General features: G+C 50.1%; 1 protein-coding gene across 7 annotated transcripts in view; it reads left to right on the forward strand.

Annotated features, from left to right (window-relative positions):
* The window catches only part of MDC1 (mediator of DNA damage checkpoint 1), a 212,987-nt gene that overhangs the window by 129,599 nt on the left and 60,104 nt on the right, over window positions 1-23,284 (forward strand). For 3 of the 7 annotated variants that reach the window (XR_014962557.1, XM_085609059.1, XM_085609185.1), the window contains exons 6-10: window positions 4,647-4,733; window positions 7,131-7,205; window positions 7,891-7,935; window positions 11,724-12,905; window positions 13,387-13,499. Coding sequence is in view for 6 of the 7 variants with exons in the window: in XM_085609059.1 (XP_085465185.1) it covers window positions 4,647-4,733; window positions 7,131-7,205; window positions 7,891-7,935; window positions 11,724-12,905; window positions 13,387-13,499 (1,502 nt within the window). In the remaining variant the exon portion in view is untranslated. The remainder of the gene's footprint in view (window positions 1-4,646; window positions 4,734-7,130; window positions 7,206-7,890; window positions 7,936-11,723; window positions 12,906-13,386; window positions 13,500-23,284) is intronic. The other 4 variants (XM_085609103.1, XM_085609078.1, XM_085609143.1 and 1 more) reach the window with 4 other exon arrangements.

Raw genomic sequence — 23,284 nt, forward strand, 5'->3', positions numbered from 1 at the left:
TCCGTGAGTGAGTATATTCTGCTGCACGGAAGCGTGGAGCCCGGTACTAGATCAATCCTGCAGTCGAACGGGCGATGTGGAGGCAGGGTGTTTGCGCCCTTCTTGTCGAACACCCTCGCCAGGTCCCGGTATTCTTAAGGGATTTTGTCTTGTACGGTCACACCGGTACCTGTGAAGAATAGGGGATGGGCCTGTATGGTACGTACACAGGGGGAACCGGTGGAGATGCGTTGCAGTAGGTGGAATCCAAGACCAGGATCCTGGTTACCCAGTCTATGCACGGATTGTGGCGCACCAGCCAGGGCAGACCCAGTATGACCTTGAACTGGGGGGCATCTATCACATCAAACGTGATATCTTCTGCGTGGGTATTCACAAACGTCATACGTAGGTTCTCGCTCTGTTATCGGATAGGCCCCGTAGTTAGGTCAGTACCATCCACTGCCTTGACGGGTTCGGGTTTTACCTTGGGAATAGTGGTTATCCCCAGTTGCTTCGTAAGCCGAGTGTCGATAAAGTTGCCGGTGGCGCCGGAATCCAGAAGGACGGTTACCTGCCAGACCTGCCCTGACCCGGCCTTTAAAATCACTTCCATGCCCATATGGTGGTTGCCGCTGACAAAGGCGGGGGTCGTCATCTTGTTGGATGAGAAACCCAGTAGCAGGACCCCTCTGCCTACTGGGTTTCTCAGTTTCCCGTCTTGTCCGTCTTAGACACGGGTAACGCAAAAGGCCGGTTTCCTCTTGCCCGATAGGGCTTGACTGGGCATTCCCTCACGAAGTGCCCACTTTTTCCGTAATAAAGGCATTGATTCTGTCGTCTTCTCTTCGCTCGTTCTTTGTTGGTAAGGGGGCCTCGGAGGTCGCCGATTTGCATAGGTTCGGGCAGGTCACCAGCGGTTTTCTGCTCCTCTTGGGTCTTTTCCTTATAGGACAACAACCGGTTATCGCCTCCTTTGGTTCTTTCGGTTCTGCGTTCCTGTAACCTGTAATTCACCTTGACCACTAGGTCTATAAAGAGTGTTCTCTCTTCCGGAGGATCAGGCATCTGGGAAATCAGATCCTTTAGTTCGTCACGTAGACCCCTGTAGAACACGGATACCTTTTTGCTCTCGGGCCAGCAAGCTTCTATTACCAGTCTGTTGGAGGTTGTAATATAATGAAGCAAGTCGGTGTTGCCTTGTTTTAGATTAAGCAGTTCGTTGTCTGCTGCTTGGACAAAGGTGTGCCGGGCGAACATGCGTCGTAGGGCTTCCTTGAAGGTTGGTAAGTTATACAGCATGGGGTCATCATTTTCTACGAGGGAAATTAACCATTGCGCGGCGTCGCCTCCCATGTAGGAGAGGATGAACGCGATTTTAGAGCCATCATCAGTAAAGGCCGTTGCTCTAGCCATGAAGTGTAGGTGGCACTGATGGAGGAAAATGCTGTATTTGGAGCTATCGCCATAAAAGCGTTCGGGTGGAGCTAGTTGAACGGGATGGGGTGATATCACCTGTATGGTGTTGTCCTGTTGGGCGGCTGACGCAGCGCTCCCATAGGTGAACACAGGAGGCCGTATCAGCCCCTCCTGCCTCACCCTAGGAGAAGGAGCAGGACCCCAGGGATTAATAACCCCTGCTGCTACTTGGCCCTGTAAGGCCGTCATGTCCTGCCGTAGACTAAGGTTTTCTGCCTGAATATTCGCAAGCATAGCTGCTATGTCCTGCAGGGATATATCGGAATCGCTCATGTCGTCTGGGCGAGATGTTAATACTGGGTCAGGTTCCCCACAGGGTACCTGATACCTGTGGAGAGATCTCGCAGAGACGACAGGAGCCACTACCCCTACGCCCACCTTACCCTACTCTGGAACGGTGACAAACTAGGAGTAAGATGGGAGAAGGGATGGCAGCCAAGCAAGGACCAGATGACCCAAAGATGGAAGGTGGGACGTCCCTCAGTGTGGATGGACACCAGCTGTTCAGGGAGACAAGGGCACACTGGTTACTACAACATTAACACGCTGACCCCCATTCAACAACATACATTCGTGAGGGGAATGAGGATTACCTCTAGAGGGAAGGTCGCTTAACCAGGAAGGGATGATGTGCCTGGCCAATGGAAGCGCTCCTGCGCTCAAGAAAGAAAGAGTAAAAACCAAGAAGAAGCGCTCCTGCGCTGTGATACAGGCAAACAAAGAAGAAGCGCTCCTGCGCTAAGACAAAGTACGGACAAACCAAGAAGAAGCGCTCCTGCGCTGTGATACAGGCAAACCAAGAAGAAGCGCTCCTGCGCTATGACACAGAACAAAAGAAAAAGGCATCTGCTTTGAGGCAAGGTAAACTGCAGGAAGATCAATGTCACATACCTTTCCCCAGCGCGTTGACAGGGCGACAGTACCTTCCGGCGTTTCAGCACGACGTGGAGGTCTTGAGGACAGTTCAGGAAGAGCCTGAAGACCTGGCTTTTTAACCTTTAGGTTTCTTCTCTCCTTTGTTGCTTTGTGCTCTGTTATTTGTCTGTTGTGTTATTTTACACTGAGCTGCATGTGGAAAGCGCCGGGACACTCTTTTAGAGTAGCCGTGCGCTATATAAACACAATATAACATAACATAACATTTATGCGCCCCAGCGCAGAGAGGCGGGGAGAAGAGCAACCACCAAAATACTGTTCAGCGCGGCGTGGCTGTTCCGCACGAAGAGTACCCGGAATGGGCTTCAGGGTAGCAGGTGACGTCTCTGGACGAGTACTCCGGCAGGGGCAGCGGCAGACACGATCCCAACGGAATTGGCACAGCAATCAGGATCCGAAGCGCCGGCCCGGGGGAATCGCCGCTTCTGATACGCGGATTCCCCCGGAAGCGCTGGTGACGTTTGCGGAGGTTTCCTGAAAGACTAGACCGCTAGCGGCCATGTCCGGAAGTGAGGTGTTTGTTCCGTCGCGGAACACAGGCATACACTCACGCGACCTAGAGGGATACCAGGGGCAGAAGAGGCAGACCATGACAAGGACCGGGTGCACAGGTTGTTTCCTGGTATCACAGGACAGGACCTCGCTGGCCAATTCATAAGCACATGAGGCTGGACAGCTGAACAAGGATGGAATAAGATCAGAGTAGTGCACAAATGAACAGATGATAATATGGATTTGCACAGGACCTCCTGGTATAGTGCCAACAAGCCAACAGAGGCTGTGAACAAGACTTAGCCAGGGAAACAAGGGTCTCTGGCAGCTACACCGGGAAGTGAAATGCTTAGAGTCTTTTAATGCTGATTGATGGTGCTACAGATACTACACAGGAAGAAAAAAGCAAGAGAAGATATTTGTAGACGGACAACTTGTCACATTCGGATAAATCAAGTTTTGAAGGAAGTGTTTTCCAGAATGCTGCTTTTTGAGCAAGATATGCAAAACAAATTGCAAGTTAAGAGGAAAGGGTTTGCTAGGTGCAGATTGAGAAAATACTGGAATAGTAGCCAAAGTGAAAATCAAGGGCCTCGGATGGTGAGGTTACTATGGAAGTAGAAGCGTGCACGGAGCACCCAGCACACTGTGAAAAACATCAGGGTGCAGCACGACCAGGAATAATTAACATTTGTAGCTGCAAGGAACGGAGAAAAGAAACCCATAAGGATGGCTAGTTACAAGCTCAGGAACTATTTACAGCTGGGAGCAGAGTTGTGGACCAGAGGTACAGTGGTACATTCTACAGCAGTGGTTCCCAAACTGTGGTCCAGGGACCCCTGGGGGTCCACTGAGCCTCCTCAGTGGGTCTGCGACTACTTAAATAATATCAAGAGATTATAGAGTGTATATAAATAAAGAAGCTAAATGTATAATTGAGAATTTTAAAATGTACTGTAAATGTGAAGGAATTTGAAATTGGAGACAAAATTAAATTTGTGTCCTCCGATTGATTTGCAGGAGCAGTGCAAGTGCATTAAACTGTATATAGTATGGACGATGAGTGGCCTCAATTTAATTCAGAAAAGCTACAACATTCATGTTAAAATTACACTTTAGATTGTTTTTGTTTAATTATATGTGTTTGCGAATTAAATAAAATGTGTCATCATTTGTATATTTGTTTGAATGTTTTTGTCTGTATTTTTTGTGTATTGTTTTGCGGTTCAAATCATCAACTGTGTTTAGGCTGGGGACCTCGGCTAGCCAACATGATTCATTTGGGGGGAGGCGGATTCCAATAATTATTTCGAAGGGGGGGGGGGGGGGGCTCAAGTTCCAGTAAGGATTGATTAGAGGTCCCCAAATGTCAAAAGATTTAGAACCACTGTTCTACAGAACAGACAGTTAATCGAGCCACAGTAGGTGCACAGATGAAAACCGTTAGTGTGGCCTGTGAACAGCCAGCAACCAGCCACAGGTGTCAGACATTCACCCCCCGCCCTGTTCTTGCTTATTCTGTAAAATATGAGCTTTTAATTTATTTGTTTTGGCCTTAAAAAGTCTTGTCGGAGACAGATCTCAACTTGGAAGTAGCTTTATTTATGATCTGTTTTACGTTATTATGCTACGGTCTTGTACTTGCACTGTAAAGACAGCTTGCTAAAACAGATGTCGGGTGTATGCTCATCTTTCTAAAATGGTTCATTGGATTTCTGACCGTTCATCAGGGCCTCTCTCACTGCCATCCTCTCTTCCAGATAGCCCCAGCACCATGGCCTTGGAGGCCACACAGTGTTACCTGGATGCTGCAGCAGGTGAGGACGGGGATGAACATTCTTCTGCAGGTAGATCTGACCCTATGCTACCAAAATCATGCCTTTGACAGTTTTATTTCTGCCAATTGTTTTGTTGCTCCTATAGGTTAGTTTTTGACGCAGTTTCTGTTAAAATGGATAGTTCTTTGTGCATCTTAAAGTGCTTATGGGTGGTGGTGGCGGCTGCCTATGGGTGGTGGCGGCTGCCTATGGGTGGTGGCGGCTGCCTATGGGTGGTGGCGGCTGCCTATGGTTGGTGGTGGCTGCCTATGGTTGGTGGCGGCGGCTGCCTATGGGTGGCGGCGGCTGCCTATGGGTGGTGGCGGCTGCCTATGGGTGGTGGCGGCTGCCTATGGGTGGTGGCGGCTGCCTATGGGTGGTGGCGGCTGCCTATGGGTGGTGGCGGCTGCATATGGGTGGTGGCGGCTGCCTATGGGTGGCAGCCTATGGGTGGTGGCGGCTCCTGCTTATGGGTGGTGGCGGCTGCTGCTTATGGGTGGTTGTGGTGGCTGCTGCTTATGGGTGGTTGTGGTGGCTGCTGCTTATGGGTGGTTGTGGTGGCTGCTGCTTATGGGTGGTTGTGGCGGCTGCTTATGGGTGGTTGTGGCGGCTGCTTATGGGTGGTTGTGGCGGCTGCTTATGGGTGGTTGTGGCGGCTGCTTATGGGTGGTTGTGGGGGCTGCTTATGGGTGGTTGTGGGGGCTGCTTATGGGTGGTTGTGGCGGCTGCTTATGGGTGGTTGTGGCGGCTGCTTATGGGTGGTTGTGGCGGCTGCTTATGGGTGGTTGTGGCGGCTGCTTATGGGTGGTTGTGGCGGCTGCTTATGGGTGGTTGTGGCGGCTGCTTATGGGTGGTTGTGGCGGCTGCCTATGGGTGGTTGTGGCGGCTGCCTATGGGTGGTTGTGGCGGCTGCCTATGGGTGGTGGTGGCGGCTGCCTATGGGTGGTGGTGGCGGCTGCCTATGGGTGGTGGTGGCGGCTGCCTATGGGTGGTGGTGGCGGCTGCCTATGGGTGGTGGTGGCGGCTGCCTATGGGTGGTGGCGGCTGTCTATGGGTGGTGGCGGCTGCCGCTTATGGGTGGTGGCGGCTGCCGCTTATGGGTGGTGGCGGCTGCCGCTTATGGGTGGTGGCGGCTGCCGCTTATGGGTGGTGGCGGCTGCCGCTTATGGGTGGTGGTGGTGGTGGTGGCGGTGATGGCGGCTGCTTATGGGTGGTGGTGGTGGTGGTGGCGGCTGCTTATGGGTGGTGGTGGTGGTGGTGGCGGCTGCTTATGGGTGGTGGTGGTGGTGGTGGCGGCTGCTTATGGGTGGTGGTGGTGGTGGTGGCGGCTGCTTATGGGTGGTGGTGGTGGTGGTGGCGGCTGCTTATGGGTGGTGGTGGTGGTGGTGGCGGCTGCTTATGGGTGGTGGTGGTGGTGGTGGTGGTGGCGGCCGCTTATGGGTGGTGGTGGTGGCGGCCGCTTATGGGTGGTGGCGGCCGCTTATGGATGGTGGTGGTGGCGGCCGCTTATGGATGGTGGTGGTGGCGGCCGCTTATGGCTGGTGGTGGTGGCGGCCGCTTATGGCTGGTGGTGGTGGCGGCCGCCTATGGGTGGTGGTGGTGGTGGCCGCCTATGGGTGGTGGTGGTGGTGGCTGCCTATGGGAGGTGGTGGTGGTGGCTGCCTATGGGAGGTGGTGGTGGTGGCTGCCTATGGGAGGTGGTGGTGGTGGCTGCCTATGGGAGGTGGTGGTGGTGGCTGCCTATGGGAGGTGGTGGTGGCGGCTGCCTATGGGAGGTGGTGGTGGCGGCTGCCTATGGGAGGTGGTGGTGGCGGCTGCCTATGGGAGGTGGTGGTGGCGGCTGCCTATGGGTGGTGGTGGTGGCGGCTGCCTATGGGTGGTGGTGGTGGCGGCTGCCTATGGGTGGTGGTGGTGGCGGCTGCTTATGGGTGGTGGTGGTGGCGGCTGCTGCTTATGGGTGGTGGTGGTGGCGGCTGCCTATGGGTGGTGGTGGTGGCGGCTGCCTATGGGTGGTGGTGGTGGCGGCTGCCTATGGGTTGTGGTGGTGGCTGCCTATGGGTGGTGGTGGTGGCTGCCTATGGGTGGTGGTGGTGGCTACCTATGGGTGGTGGTGGTGGTGGCTGCCTATGGGGGGTGGTGGTGGTGGCTGCCTATGGGTGGTGGTGGTGGCTGCCTATGGGGGGGGTGGTGGCTGCCTATGGGGGGGGGGGTGGTGGCTGCCTATGGGGGGGGTGGTGGTGGTGGTGGCTGCCTATGGGGGGGGTGGTGGTGGCTGCCTATGGGTGGTGGCGGCTGCCTATGGGTGGCATCTGGTCTGTTAGAACAGTAAATTGCAAACTGTGCTAATCAGCCTCTGTTCTACAACTTTGAAGACTGGTACATGTGGTTTAACCCCCCTGCTCACTTCTCTTTCTTGCTTGATGTCAGAGAATGGTGTCGAGGCGGAAGCCACACAGGCCTTTGTCTTCAAGTCTCCCCCGGTGAAGCCAGCTGCCTTTAAAAGTAGGTGAAGCCAGCTGCCTTTAAAAGTAAGTTCAGGTGCACTCTTGCTGGTGTGCTGCTGGGATCAGGGTTGCCAGACTACCAGGCAGTGAGCTTGCTGATTGAATTCTCTGAGAACCAGGATTTGTAAATGTCTGGAGTGACTCATTTTGGCAAACCTTTCTAACTAGCCAGAAGCAAGCAGGACGGATGTTCATCTAGCAATGACGTTAGAAATGAATGCCTTGTACTATGCATTCAAACATGTTGAAAATTATTACATTTAAAAGAAAGAAATGAACTATATAGGATGCGGCTCTGAGCAATCTCTCTTTGTACTATTGGAGGGAAAGTGATCTGATGACTCCCTGGCCAGCACATTTTACAGTGGGATGGTGGTGGTGTGGCTCTCAGTAACTGTCTGAAATGAGAGCAGGAGGGCCGAGTTCTGCTTAGCACAAGGGTTCATCATTAGTGGAACCACCCAGGAGCCCATGAGGCGTGTCATGGACCAGTTTAGGAATGGAGGTTGAAACAGACCTGAGAGGAGATGACCGTGAATTAGAGGGAAGGGCTTTGAAAATTGGTTTGGTAAAAAGATTTCCTTCCAGCAGGAAAAGCCATCGCTACTAGAAATTCTAAAGTGGTACTGGATGGCTGTTGTTGCCTGTGCTCTCTGCCTGACCTTTCTGTCTGTTTTCCATAGAGCCATCAGTGCCCAGCCCAGGAGGTAGTGCTTTGCCCATGCCAGGTAAGTCTTGTGCAACGGAAATAACATTTATTGTGCCAGGTAACTGCATTTGTGGAGATCCTTTTCTGTTGTTGCACATTATTTTTTTTTTGCTGCTCATCTGTCTTTCATTACACGCAATCTAAATTTGTTGTATTGGTGCTCTTCCTAGTCTGCCTCTTTCTTTAAAGCGTTAAGTCAGAATTTGGCTACTTTAATATTCCTTCAAGTTTCGTTTTGGAGTGCGGGAACTCTGAACACTGGATACCTTTCTATAACAGAGCCACATCCCCAGCCTTCGCTATGCTCACATTGGAGATTTCTGTAGTGTCTTCAGCTTAGCCAGTAACCCATCAACCATCCGCAACCTGGTGTAAGCACTGGCCTTCAGTAGGAAGACCCCAGTGGGCTCTTTCTTGCAAGGAACTAAGGGAGGCACTTTTAATTCAGGCTATACTCTATGTTCAGAGAGGATCTCTTGTATGCTAAGTGTTTAGTCTTTTGTTCTAAACTTAAGCATTAGAGGTCTTGTTTTCAGGGATTGGAAGAAGTACTGCATACCTTCAATCTGCTTGAACTGTTCAACTCTTGCATCTGAGCAATGAAATGTTTCCTTTTTGGAAATGCTGTTCCTATTCTTAAAAGAAAGGGAATTGTTCATAGATGTGATCTAGCTCGTAAAGGTGTTAACCCTGCAGAGGAAAGGTGCGACGACAGTTTGCATGAAGTGAAGGAAACTGTCTGCTCTCTCCTCTTGTATACTCCAGGAGGGCTGATGGCACATGTTGCACTTGGGGGTGTGTAACTGTCCTGATACTGCACTCTTTGCTTTTCTGTTGAAGCATTATAACCCACTTGTGCTGATTTGATCAAATTTTAGGCAACGTTCAGCTGTTCCTTTTTTTTTCGATGTCCGCCGTTACCAAAGAGACACTGAATAGCTGACAACAGAAAGCCAGAATAGTGAAAGCTAGTCAATAATGGGATTGTACTCTAAGCTGGCTCGTTCTTTATTCTTTTGCAGGAGCATTTCACAAAATGAAGGATGTAGCCATCCATTATATCAACAAGTCCTTTATTACATACAAGCAAAAAAGCCAGCCATTTTCTTTCCTTCTCATCTGAACTTCTTCAGGGCCAGTATATATGTTTTAATGTGCTTTACTAGTATCGCACTTTGGGCTTGTATGTCTACGAACCACTGTACAGGGTCAAAAACAACTGATAGGAGAGGTAGCTAGGTTGTGGGTGGTTAATATATTGTGATGTAGTGTTCTTTAAAGAGGTGTGGCTTTAATGCTTTCCTAAATTGAAGACCCTTTGGGTCGTCCTGATGAATACAGAGAAGTTGTTCCAGATCCTGGATGCATAGATAGAAAAGGTCTACCACTTTGCTTTCCCTTGTTTACGCTTAGTATGCAATCTGATGGTGTCCTGGCTTTGGGTCTGCCGAGAACCACCAGAGGTGGTGAGCATATTTGCAAAATAAGTGGGGTTGCTGGTCGTGATGGCTTTGTAAATGATTCAGCTGGTTTTGAAGATGGTGTGGGCAGGAAAGGGGAACCAGTAGAGTTCCATGAGGACGGTGGTGATGTGATCATAATTTTTCAGTCTTCTGGATGAGATCTGCTGCGATGTGTAGATTGCAACTAAGGGGTGCCAGTGTGAAGTCTGGTAGGCAATAGAGCAGGACGTTGCCACCATCCAGGTGCAAGAGTACAAGGGCTTGAACAGCAGTTCTGACGTCACGGTCTGGAGAAAATGGTTTCACTTCCTTTAGGGTAGAGACCTGGCACCAGTCCGTCTATGATTTTTTTTTCGATCTGTTCCTTGACCGTGAGGTTGGTGTCTAAGGTGAATCCAAGTGACTTGACATTCGGTGAAAGTTTAGCTCTGAAACCATCAAGGTTCATGCCAGTAAGCCAGGTTTGTACGGTAACTTGTCCTTGGCAAATAAATGGAAATTGCGTCTTGGTTGGATTAAGCTTCAGATAGGAGCTGTGCATCCCGATCTGGATGATATGCTAGCCGTTTTTAAGGCACTGGATGTGTGAAGTAGATGAAACTTTCTAGCGCTGAATCATGAGTATATTAGTGAACTTTGATGCTGTTATCTGATTAGAGCATTTGGCAGTAAATCCCTACGTTGTGCTGTACAGTGTCTGTGTACCTTAAAACATGCATTTGACGACCAGTATTGCTCAGAACTCTGGTCGGCCCAGCAGTGACTATAGGAGACACATGTAATGCTAAGTTTAGCTGCTCCTTTTTTTTTTTTTTTTAGATGTCCTCTTATCTTACTATATCATTCTTAAAGCTCTCTCATTTTTAGATTTCCTCCTGTCTCGCGGTATTATTATTTTCAGCTTTGAATAGCCAATGGCACAGAAACCTTCAACAGCAAGCCAAAATAGTAAAAGCTGCTGCAAATTGTTGCTTGGAAAGGTCCATACTTATTCCTGCCCTTTCCATCTCTGGTAACAAGACCTGAACAGCAGCATTTTTAAGAGAGGTTTTAGTTGAATTTTTTTCTTTGTGTGTGACGGCTTTGATTATCGGTCAGTGTTTGGGCATATTTTGAATTGTTTTACTGAAGATTATAGACAAGATTGAGACATTACTTTCACGATCAATCCCAGGTTGCATCAGTTACAGTCCTGATGTTTAACTACCAAAGACTGCAAAGTTTATTATTTATATATTAAAGTTGGGCCATTTCTCAAGACCGCTTCAAAGTAGAAGTATTCGGTCTGTTTTTTTTCTACATTGGCTTAACACAGACTACTAGGATTCCCGCTTAAACCTGTATTCACCTTGGAGGTGTGGGGTAGATTAGACCCATTGTACCTTATTTAGTTGATCACAAACCTAGTTTCAAGCAGCACATTTTGCAGAGAGCAGATCCTTTTTATCATAGTAAGGTGGTGCTGTAGATCATAGATTATTGTATATTGTGGAGTTCACTGAGACTAAAACCCAAAGCAAATATGTAATTAGGACAGTTAGTTCTAGACCGCACACTATACATTTGTTTTTACTCATAAAACATTCTTAAACATTCAGACACAGAAAAAAAGCCATTTGTCATATTCTTAAACCTTTTGGCCAAGTTTCAAAACCATGATTATAACCCAGGTTTCCGTGTTCCATGTTCTGCAACTGAACCACTCGGCCAATTTGTTTCAATATGAGCAGTGACTGTCACTAGCACTTTGTTGTCCCTTTTCTGCACACGTGAGTACCGACATCTGAACAAAAGAATCTTGAAGTGCTTTTATTTTCCTTTTCCTTCCTTTTCCTTTTTCTTTCTGGTGAACATTTTTGTTTTACCCTCTTTTGTTTTTTTAGGTGATGGTTAATCTTTCTTTTTGAATGCTTATTTTGTGTCCGTTAAGACCTTCCACCACCACTGATCTGCGGTGTTAGACTACCCCTCTGAACATCCTCAGTCTCTTAGTCTGGACACCAGATCTGGCAGTGGATAAATTCTGTTTAAGTCTTAGCACTCTTGTTAAGTATTACTGCCAGTCATAAGACGCCACTCTCCTCATCTGGGCAGTGCTACAGGTTCATTCTTTTAGTTGAGAAAAGGTAAAGCCGCCTCAGGTTCCATATATATAATTCATAGGCAGAAGATCAATAACGATGACATATAAATAAATATATCTGCCAGGAATTGTAAATATCCTCTGTCTGAAGGTAGTCCTTGAAAGAGTTAAAAAAAAGTTGTCAGTTTTACTGTTTTGCCTGGTTAGTTTGTCTTTTATCTAACATTTCAGTCTTGACAAGTTGTGTTTTTTTTCCCAAAGTCCATTTGATAGCAGGAGAAGTATGGGGCCTCGTTTGCCAGCTCATCAACCCACATCTCTTTTCCCCCACAGTCTGCACCTCCTCAGAGAAAGAGGATTTCTCAGATGATGAGCACTTCGCAGTGGCTGAGACCCAGTCGTTTCTCAGGGGGCCGGACCTCAGTGACCTCGATTTAGAAGATGAACCAACTCAAGCTTTCTTTGTGGGAGCCGGAAACAGGCCACATAGCCCCTCTACGTCTACACAGAAGACGGCTGGCAGTATGAAAAGCGCAGCAAGTAATGACAAACAAATCGCACATTCCACAGAAGTGGAGAAAGAAGACAAGGACGCAGCAACTCTTGGAGAAGCAGAGACGCAGCTTTTTTTTAGTCACAACGTAGAAGCAGCACCAGGCAAATCTGTTAAGACCCCCGAAGACCCCTCTCAGGATGAGACACAGCCTATAGCACTTTATCTGGGCCTTCAAGCTGCCCATAATCCGCCTACTGAAGACTGCACTTCTAGCCCTATCCAGAGGGTGACCCAACCCCTGCTTATCCGTGAGGCTCCGCAATGGCAGCAGTCCCCAATACAGCATAGGCCCACTACCAAAGGCAATTCCCACACTAACCAAGATATGTCAGCAGTGAACCCCATTAAGGGTTCTGCCCCTTCTATGGTGAAGCCGGTCACTTTCTGTGCAGATAGTGCCTCTCTCCTGGAAAGTCAGGAGCCCCAGAAACAGTCTGTGGAAGCAGGCCAACCAGACGAATCCACTCGGCACCTCAGTCTGTTTCTGTCAGGAGAACCTACTCCGGCCTACTCGATGGATGTGACTGAGGAGCTGCCTCCTGAGCCATCGCTTGAGCCCATGGACTCAAAGCATACAGTACTGTCTGGCAAGTTACGGGATGCTGAAGAGACCAACATGTTGCCAAAGGTGTGTCTTGATGGAGTTGTAGCCAAGGCATCCACTGAACAAGACGATGCTCCCACACAACCTTTCGAATCACCAGTCCATGATGAGGTGTCTTCTGAACTGTCACCAGTACCGGAAATTGCATCCAACCCAAGCATTGTGCCACAGATAAGCCAAGCTTCTGAACCCTCAGATATGGGGAGTGCCACTGCACGAGAGGTGCAACCCCGATCTGATCAGTCTACACATGTGAAGAAGAAACAGCCCTCACTGTCAAAACGTGAGTCAGGGGGAGATGAGGGTTGGTGAAGGGTTTGTGACTTGTATCTTTCATTCGGTGGCGGGTGATCTGGCTTTTGAAGTGGTCTCTTGCACAAAGCAGACAGCGAATCAAGTCAGCACAGATTTGATTTTGTAAATGCACTGAATGTTAAATATATTCTAAGTGGGTGAACTCTCAACTAGTGGTTTTGATGGAACAATATTAATAGTGTCTCAGCAGGAAGGAGTCTTGATGACAATTGGAGTGTTGTGCCATAGAATTATTGCAGCTGTGAGGAACTCTAGGGAGGAAAAGTCGTAGTGCAAGGATCGCATATTGAGAGAATGGTGGAAAGGAGTTGTGTAATGGCAAAGCAGTATTATTGAAGTATTGCCTCCAGATGTAGTTTCTCTCTTTCACAGTAGTTTTCACTCCTTATTCACCACAAACTATAAGGCACATTGGCATCAAGAGTGTTTCTCCTTCCTCTCATTTGCAGGAGGCAGAAAGAAGAGGGCCACAATAGAGGACGATGTGGAAGCCACAACTTCAGCATCCACACCAGAACTTGCAGAGGTTTCTACACATCCTGCACAGAGCGAGGCCACACAGGTGCGTGGAAAGGATGCATGTAGAGTCATGCATTAAGAGATGCGTTTCATGGAACTGATTGATTGAAGCAAAAACAGAGTAGTAGCTGATATTACTAATTCATGAGCAAATTCCAAGACTAAATGTGGGTGTTGATGTCCTCGGCACAGAGTTTAATTTATTGTCTGTGCCTTCTACCACCTACTAGACCACAACACAAGTGTTCACTGAACAAGCCAATTACTGCGTCTGAATGTTTGGCTGGTTTTGAATGATTCCAGATAGTACTGGGGTTGTTAGAATGTGCAGAATGGTAATATCGTGTTCAGAGCTATTGTGTAACACAGATATTGTCAAACAAATATCGCAATGACAAGAATATTGTGGAAACTAATATCACAGGTAAGAATATTGTGTTTTTAAGAGTTTTTTAACGGCAGCCGGTGTGCGGGCGCGTGCTGGCGTGCAGCCGGTCCGCGACCTGACCGCGGCCAGGGACCCTGGATCTCTGACCATCCAATGCTACGACTCAGCTGCCCTCCTCGCACTCAACCCCAGAAGGAGCAACAACTGCCAGCTGTCCGCGCCGAGCACCACCCATGGACAGTTCTCCTGCCATCACTGCCGCCAGACCTTCAACAACGTCTGCACCCTCACGGCCACCACCCCCGCACCGAACGCCAACATCTCCGAAACCCTGAGGTACATCCTCCTCAACGTGCGCTCCCTGCACAGACACGCCGTAGAGATCTGGGACCACTTCGACACCTTCTCACGAGTTGTCACTTTCTTTACAGAAACCTGGACCAATGCCTTCTCCGCCCCCGACATCGCCACCGCCATCCCAGACGGATTCAAGTTCCAGAGGAAGGACCCCCCAGGAGGAGGACTCGTCATCACACACAAGAGCTCCCTCCGGCTCTCCACCTCCACCACGAGCGACTACTTCTCCACCACCGAACACCTTCACTTCCAGATCCAGACCAGCCCAAGAACCACACTTCGCGGCACCCTCACCTACAGACCCTCGGACCTCGCGCCTCGATTGCCACTACCATCGCCAACCTCATCGCACCCCACGACATGGCCTAAATACTCATCGGAGACCTGAACTTCCACCTCGACAACCCCAGCGACCCCAACTCCACCACCCTCCTGGACAACCTCGCCAACATCGGACTGACTGCTCGTCACCACACCCACCCACAAGGCAGGACACACTCTCGACCCCATCTTTGCAGGAGGTAACAACATCCACTTCAGCCACACCACGCAACCCCCATGGATGGACCACCATTGCGTACACTTCCACGTCAATAAACCCACGCGGCCCAAACCTGTACTGCGCCCTCCACGAAGGAACTGGAGCAAAGTCACTTAAGTGTAGCTCATCTCCACCCTCAACCGAGACTCCACCACCACCTCAAACAACGCCAACCTCGCAGCCAAAGAACTCCACAGATGGATCTCCAACTGCGCAGACGAGCTTGCACCCCTACGTAACTGACAGACCGTGCCCCAGGAAGGCCACCTGGTTCACCGTCCACCTCCAAGAATCCAGACGCACCGGCAGACTTCTCGAGGAAAAACTGGAGAAACAGCAAAACGTCAGAAGATCGCACCACCTACAAGAACGCCATGAAGGAATACCACCAACGCATCAGATCAACCAAAAGGACCTTAATCCGAAACAAGATCCACGCCAACTCCAGCAACTCCAAGGAACTCTTCAGCGTCATCCAGGAATTCATCAAGCCCCCCAGCGAAAACATGAACATCACCTCCTCCCAGGACCTCTGCAACAAGCTTGGATCCTAATTCCATCTGAAAAACAAGGGCCTATACGACCACTTAAACGATCAGACACCTGACTCAGAAACCACTTCCTTCACCAGCAACGCCAGCCAGCCCACCATCTCCTCCTGGACCCTAGTCACCACGGAAGACACCACTTCGACCATGAAAGACATCTACTCGGGAGCCCCCACGGACCCCTGCCCGCTGCACATCTTCCACAGAGCCGCCACTGCCATCGCTTCAGAACTTCGACGCACCATCAACACCAACTTCAAGATCGGCATCTTTCCTGATGACTGGAAACACGCAGAAGTCGGGCACCAGCTCAAGAAGACCTCAGCAGATCCCACGGACCTCAAGAACTACCCACCCATCTCTCTCCTCCCATTCGCAGCCAAAGTCACTGAGAAGACAGTCAATGCCCAACTAATAAAACTCATCAAAGAAAACTCCATCCTCGACCCCTCCCAATCTGGATTCCGCAGCAACCACAGCATGGAGACCGCTCTACTCGCCGCCACAGACGACATCCGCACCCTCCTCGACCAAGGAGACAAAGCGGCCCTGATCCTACTCTACCTCTCTGCAGCATTCGACACCGTCTCCGACCGCACAATCCCCGCTAGATTCCACGGCGCCGGCATACAGGGAACCGCCCTCAACTGGATCCGCTCCTTCCTCACCAGCAGAACCCAAGGAATCAGACTGCCACCATTCCACTCCAAACCCACGGAAATCAACTGCAGAGTACCACAAGGATCGTCGCTCAGCCCCATGCCGACATCAGTATAAACCTATTACGAAGGCCATGACAACTACAAGGGCCTGGAAAAATATCAGCAGCCTAGAGCTAGGAAGTCTCCTGACATTCACAGCTCACCCCCTGCTATCCAATGTAGAGGAAGCCACGGACACTTAAACGGAATGGGTAGGTTCGAGGCATGTGGGCTGCTGAATTCATATCTGTGCATAGATCGCCGCCTAGTGTTGGGTCCGGATGTTTGCACGTTGTTGTCCTTGAAGAGTCTTCGAAGTATCCTGGGATAGGTGACTCCTCCCCTGGACTACAGTGCACATGGGCATCCTCTCCATCCTCAGATTGTTTTTTTCCGCCATTGGGTTCGGATGTGTTATCTTGACTCAAGTTAGGAAAACCTGTTTTCAAGGCCAAAAGGCCTTTAGCTCGCGTCGGTACTGTTATCGATCGGTATCGATAGTATCTCTGTTAGTTTACTAACTTCTAGAACAAACTTTCGCATCTTACACGACCGTCGATTCGACATCAGCGATGGAATCGAGAACACCATTCAAGAGGTGTCCGGTATGCAATGCGAAATACCCCCACGTCGACGTCCATCCGGTGTGCAACAAATGCCTCTCACCGGATCACGACGAATCTACATGCATGGCCTGTGCCAGATTTCGATCCAAGAAGACTCTACGGAATCGACGAGCGGCGAGACTCGAGGCGCAGCAAGCGGCACCGGCCCCGGCTGACATCTTCAACGCCGAGACCGAAGATGTCGAAGAAGTGGAGAACCTACCCTCCAGTCCCGTTTCCGAACATGACTCCGGATCGGGGGATGTCGATGAAACACTCCTTCGCAGAGATGAAGACGACACCGAGGTAGGAGACTACGATGAGGCCTTAGGGGCCGAAGAGAGTAGCTCCGGTGACGAGCAAGGCCTACCCGTTCAGACTGAAGAAAGCCCAGTGCAACAGTCTATGGCTCCGGTCGAGGGATCGCCTTCGGGCCTTACCCAAGACTTATCCCGCAGTTCTTCGGCCCCGCCCTCGGGCCCGGCCTCGGACATTCAGCGGCAGCCATTAATGCCAAAAATGGCTGGTTTCCCTTCTCTAAAACCGAAACCGAAAGCAGTATTGGTTCACTTGAAACCGAAACCGAAAGTGGCGCTGGTCGGATCGAGGCCCTCCACACCTTCGACGCCAGCAAAACACATCGGCACCGAGCGCACCAAACGAGACTTCGGTGCCGAACTCGAAGCGGCCGACGTCGGAGTCGACATAAGGAAGAAGGCCGTCGGTACCACCAAACCTGCTCGGCTCCCGGCACCGACGCAATCGACTCCGACCCCAAAGGTCAAACAGCCTGCTGCGTCTCACGCCGCTTCCACGGCGACATCTACGCCACAATCATCGAAGAAGTCGACGGCCACTCCCGCCCCTCGACTCGATGACCCACCGGCGTCGATAAAATCCACGACCGCCTCCACTGAACCGGTCGGTGCGAAAGACTCGAGGGCGCTCCAGACTCGACCCATTGCTGCGCAAAGTGCCAAAAAGAAAATGGTCCTCCAGGACACGTCTGGCTCCGAGCCAATTAAAGCTCCAGCAGCCTCTTCGACACCGGCCAACATTACTTTTGGCCTGCCACCATCCACGGCCCCGAAAATGTTCCAAATCAGGACACGGGTGACCCATACCACAATCACGCCTGCCGAACACTCTGGGGAGACGTCTCCATCGCATATAATCGACGCCGACACCGGCAGGATGATTATCCACAAACGGAAAATAACTTCGGAGCCGGCTTTGGACTCCTTCAGGATTCCACTAAAAAGAAAGCTGCCTGTGGCTTCAGAACCAGTTCTTTACGAACCTTTCCACTCACCCTACCAGGATCCACAATCCTTCTCTCCCACACACTCCGACACGGATGCGTTGGGGGACTACATGGGTGACCAGGTCCCCTACCCCCGAGACATGGACCCTGACGCCCAGCAAGACCCTGACAAACTTGGGATGACCCTGTGGACCCAGGTGCACCTATGGATGCGCAAGACCCGCAACTCTATGGAGCAAAAACATCTCCCACAGAGGACACGGCAGCATTCAACGCTCTGATTGAACGTGCTGCGGCCAATCATGGGGTGCAACTTCACTCGGACACTGTCGAGGACGACTTTCTTATGGACACTTTTGCTTCCTCAGAAAGAAATATAAAAACTCTACCCATGTTGAAGGGTGTCCTCAAACCAGCAAAGGACATCTTCAAGGAACCCACCAGGGCAAGAGTGATAAACCCCAGGATAGACAAAAAATACAGATCAGCGCCTGGGGACCCTACTTACATCAGAGGCCAATTACCTCTGGATTCCATTGTCGTTGCGAATGCTCGCAAGAGGGCACACTCACAAACAGGTGACGCTCCTCCCCCGGACAAGGAGTCCAAGGTGTTAGAGACCTCTGGAAAACGGATTGCCGCCCAGGCAGCCAACATATGGCGTAATGCCAATACTCAAGCACTCCTCGCTCGCTACGATAGAGCGCACTATGACACATTAGAGCAACTAATCCAACATCTCCCTGACCAATTCAGAGAAGGTGCAGAGATCCTCATCAGGGAGGGACAGCTCCTAACAAACGCATCCATCAAGTGTGCGCTGGATGCCGCAGACACAGCCGCCAGGGCCATAAACACTAGCGTCATGCTGCGACGACATGCCTGGTTACGAATCTCCGGATTCAAACCTGAAGTGCAAAACAAAATACTCAACCAGCCTGTCAACCCCGACTATTTATTCGGGCCGGAGGTTGACACCACCCTAGAGAAAATAAAGAAGGACACGGACACTGCAAAGTCCATGGGGGCTCTCCAAACTCAGTCCTTTCGGAGCGGCTCCTTTCGTCGCCCCGGAAATAGAGGAGCAGGTAGAGGACAGGGGTCACAGCAAACATACAACAAGAGCAATACACAAACCACCTACGATAAAAACACCCGGGGTGGATATCGTGGCTCCAGTACAAAGGGCAGAGGACGCGGCTACGACAACACCAGGTCCTCCCCCAAGAACAAGCAGTGACGCCCTCTCCCTTCCTCCCGACCACATAACACCTGTCGGGGGAAGGCTACAAAAGTTCCTGTCCACGTGGAACTCCATCACCACGGACAGGTGGGTCAAAGATATTATCAAATACGGTTACTGTCTAGAACTAACCTCCACTCCACCCACAATACCTCCAAAAAACCGTCCTATGTCCTCAGAGCACTTAACGCTCTTACAGCAAGAGGTGCAAAGTATGCTTCTAAAAGGCGCAATAGAGGTCGTACCCGTCATCGAGCAAGGTACGGGGGTGTACTCCCTGTACTTTTTAATACCGAAGGAGGACGGGTCACTCAGACCTATATTAGACCTGAGACCCCTAAACAGATACATTCTTTCCGAGCATTTTCACATGCTCACTCTCCAGCAAGTCCTCCCGCTGCTCAAGCAGGGAGACTTTCTAGCCACACTGGACCTCAAGGATGCGTATTTCCACATACCCATTCACCCATCACACAAAAAATACCTCAGGTTCACTGTTCAAGGACAGCATTACCAACTCAGAGTCCTTCCCTTCGGCGTGACAACGGCACCAAGGGTGTTTACAAAGTGCCTAGCTGCTGTGGTGGCACATCTACGGAGACAGCACATACACGTCTACCCTTACCTGGACGACTGGCTCGTTCAAGCGAAGTCAGCCCAGCAATGTGCCAGCCACATGTCCCGCACCATTCACCTCCTTCACAGTCTAGGGTTCTCACTGAATTACCCAAAATCCCATCTCCAGCCCGCACACGTACAACAGTACCTTGGTGCAACTATAGACACTCTGGCAGCCACAGCTCAGCCAAATTTAGTGAGAATCAGCAGCATGCAAATGCTAATTTCCAAGTTCAAACCACAACACTCCCTGCCCGCGCGAGTGTTCATGCAGTTGATAGGCATGATGGCCGCCTGCATCTTCATAGTCCCACACGCGAGACTACATATGCGCCCGCTTCAGGAGTGCTTAGCACGTCAGTGGAATCAGGCTCAAGGACAGTTGAAAGACCTAGTGTTGGTGAGCGGTCGGGCATACAACTCTCTGCATTGGTGGAATCCACAAAACCTTTGCAAGGGCCGACCGTTCCAAGAGCCTGTCCCACAGATAATACTGACGGCGGACGCGTCTCTCCAGGGATGGGGAGCTCATGTACTCCATTACACAGTGCAGGGACTATGGACACAACAACAAAAGAAGATGCACATCAACCTCCTAGAACTGATGGCAATCTTCCTCGCTATGAAAGCATTCAAAGTACACTTGTGCAACAAAGTCGTGTTGATCCGGACGGACAACATGACCGCCATGTACTACATACAGAAGCAGGGAGGAACACACTCTCCACAGTTGTCTCATCTGGCTCAGAGCATGTGGAAGTGGGCCATTCAGAGGAACATGTTCCTCATGGCAGAACACCTCCCCGGTAAAGACAACCAGATGGCGGATCTGCTCAGCAGACACAGCCACCAGATGCACGAGTGGGAGTTACACCCATCAGTACTCCAACCGTACTTCCAGCAGTGGGGTCACCCAGAGATAGACCTATTCGCGACAAGCGAAAACGCAAAATGCCAAAGCTTTGCCGCCAGGTTCCCACATCCACAGTCGCAGGGCAATGCGATATGGATGAACTGGTCCGGCAGATTTGCGTACGCTTTTCCCCCAGCACCACTGATACCGCTGGTGGCACGCAAACTGCGTCAACACTCACTGACGCTCGTCCTGGTTGCTCCAACGTGGGCGCGCCAACCGTGGTACACCACCTTTCTCGAACTTTCCGTGGTGCCGCATCAAAGGCTACGGATCAAACCCGAGCATTTGACGCAGAACCATGGAGAGATTCAGCACCCAGATCCGCAACAGCTGAACCTGGCAATCTGGCTCCTGAAGTCCTAGAGTTTGGCTACCTCAACCTGCCACCTGACTGTATGGACATCATTAAGGAGGCCAGGCGACCCACTACCAGAGCTTGCTATGCAGCCAAATGGAAGAGGTTCGTCATTTATTGCAATAATAATGACATTAACCCGCTAGACGCATCCATCCAAAACATTATTTGTTACCTATTACACCTATACCGATGCAATCTGGCGTACACCTCTATAAGTGTCCATTTGACCGCAATATCAGCCTATCTGCAGACCAGGCAGCACCTCTCTCTATTCAGAGTGCCTGCCATCAAAGCATTCTTGGAAGGACTCAAACGAGTCATTCCTCCAAGCCACCCACCGGCTCCGATGTGGAACCTCAATTTGGTCCTCACACGCCTGATGGGTCCACCCTTCGAACCTCTACACTCATGCGAGATTCAATTCCTTACCTGGAAAGTAGCTTTCCTAGTAGCAATCACTTCTTTGAGGAGAGTTAGTGAACTCCAGGCACTAACCGTTCAAGAGCCATTTATACAGGTCCACGCCAACAGGGTCGTACTACGTACCAACCCCAAATTCATGCCAAAGGTGGTATCGCAGTTCCACATGAATCAAACCATTGAACTGCCCGTTTTCTTCCAAAACCCACAAACTGTCGCAGAAAGGGCACTCCACACACTAGATGTCAAAAGAGCCCTCATGTATTATATCGACCGGACCAAACCCTTTAGGAAAACACAACAACTTTTCGTTGCCTTTGCCCCACACCACAAAGGTAACGCTATCTCCAAAGCAGGAATAGCCAGATGGATCGTTAAATGTATCCAAATTTGCTATCAAAAGGCTAAACGTACTTTAACGATTCCCCCACGAGCCCACTCAACACGTAAGTTAGGGACCTCAATGGCTTTCCTAGGAAACATTCCTTTGCATGACATATGTAGAGCAGCCACCTGGTCCACTACACATACATTTACCAAACACTATTGTGTAGATGTGCAATCAAAACAGCAGGCAGCTGTAGGACAGGCTGTTCTCAAAACTCTTTTTCAGACCGCTGCAGCTGGCACTGGTAGCCGCCGCTAATAAGAGGGCACTGCTATATATTCTATGCACAGATATGAATTCAGCAGCCCACATGCCTCGAACTGAATATGCTACTTACCAGTATGCATCTGTTCTTGGCATGTAGGGCTGCTGACATTCATATCGCCCTCCCTCCTCCCCGGCGCCTGTAGCAGCTGCAGCTCTCAGAATTACTGTAAGCATGGTCATCACTTTCTGTATCTACTCCATCACTGCCACAATGGCGAAAAACAATCTGAGGATGGAGAGGATGCCCATGCGCACTGTAGTCCAGGGGAGGAGTCACCTATCCCAGGATACTTCGAAGACTCTTCCAGGACAACAACGTGCAAACATCCGGACCCAACACTAGGCGGCGATCTATGCACAGATATGAATGTCAGCAGCCCTACATGCCAAGAACAGATGCATACTGGTAAGTAGCATATTCAATTCCGCCTGCAGGAAATTAGTGCCGGTCAAACGGTGCATTCCCAAGCGGGCATTTCCATCTGCCCCTTTGTATTCAGGAAACCTAAAGATACACAAACTTGATTGCAAGCAGTTAGAGCGAGCATGGAGGAGAGGGTACAATAACACAGATAAAGAGGCTTATAACGCAAGTCTTATACTTTATAAAAAACTTCTTCTCGACATCAAAAAGTCATACTTTAGGGAACAAATCAGTAAAGCCAAATCCTCGTCTAAAGAACTTTTCAAAACTATTACTAAACTTACGACCTCTATTAGCCCCAAGACAGATAGTAGCCCGGAACTCTGTGAAACTCTGGCCTCCTTTTTCTTGCAAAAGGTGGAAATCATTTTTCCTCCTTTATGCATCAACCAATTTATGTCAATAAGGCTTCAGCAATAGGGTAGCTTAAGGACAGTAGACTTATTTCCACATTAGACTGATTTATGTCACTGGACTCACAAGGGGCCACTAAATTACTGTCGGAAATTCGATCTGGTTCCCCTTTGGACCCATGTCCAGCATCTGTGATTAAACAGGTTCCAGACATTACTGGGGCAGCCCTTACCCCACTGTTTAACACCATTTTTAATTCTGGCCATTTCCCCAAATCCTGGAAAAAAGCATCGATCCTTCCTTTACTAAAAAAAATCTAACTTGGATCCAAAAGGCTCAAACAATTATAGACCTATTTCGCTACTCCCTTTTCCGGCAAAAATGATTGAGAAGGCCATGAATGGCCAACTCAATACGTTTCTTCAAACTAACTCTC

This window comes from Triturus cristatus, chromosome 1_1, assembly GCF_964204655.1.
Source record: "Triturus cristatus chromosome 1_1, aTriCri1.1, whole genome shotgun sequence".
In the NCBI taxonomy this organism is placed as follows: Eukaryota; Metazoa; Chordata; class Amphibia; order Caudata; family Salamandridae; genus Triturus; species Triturus cristatus.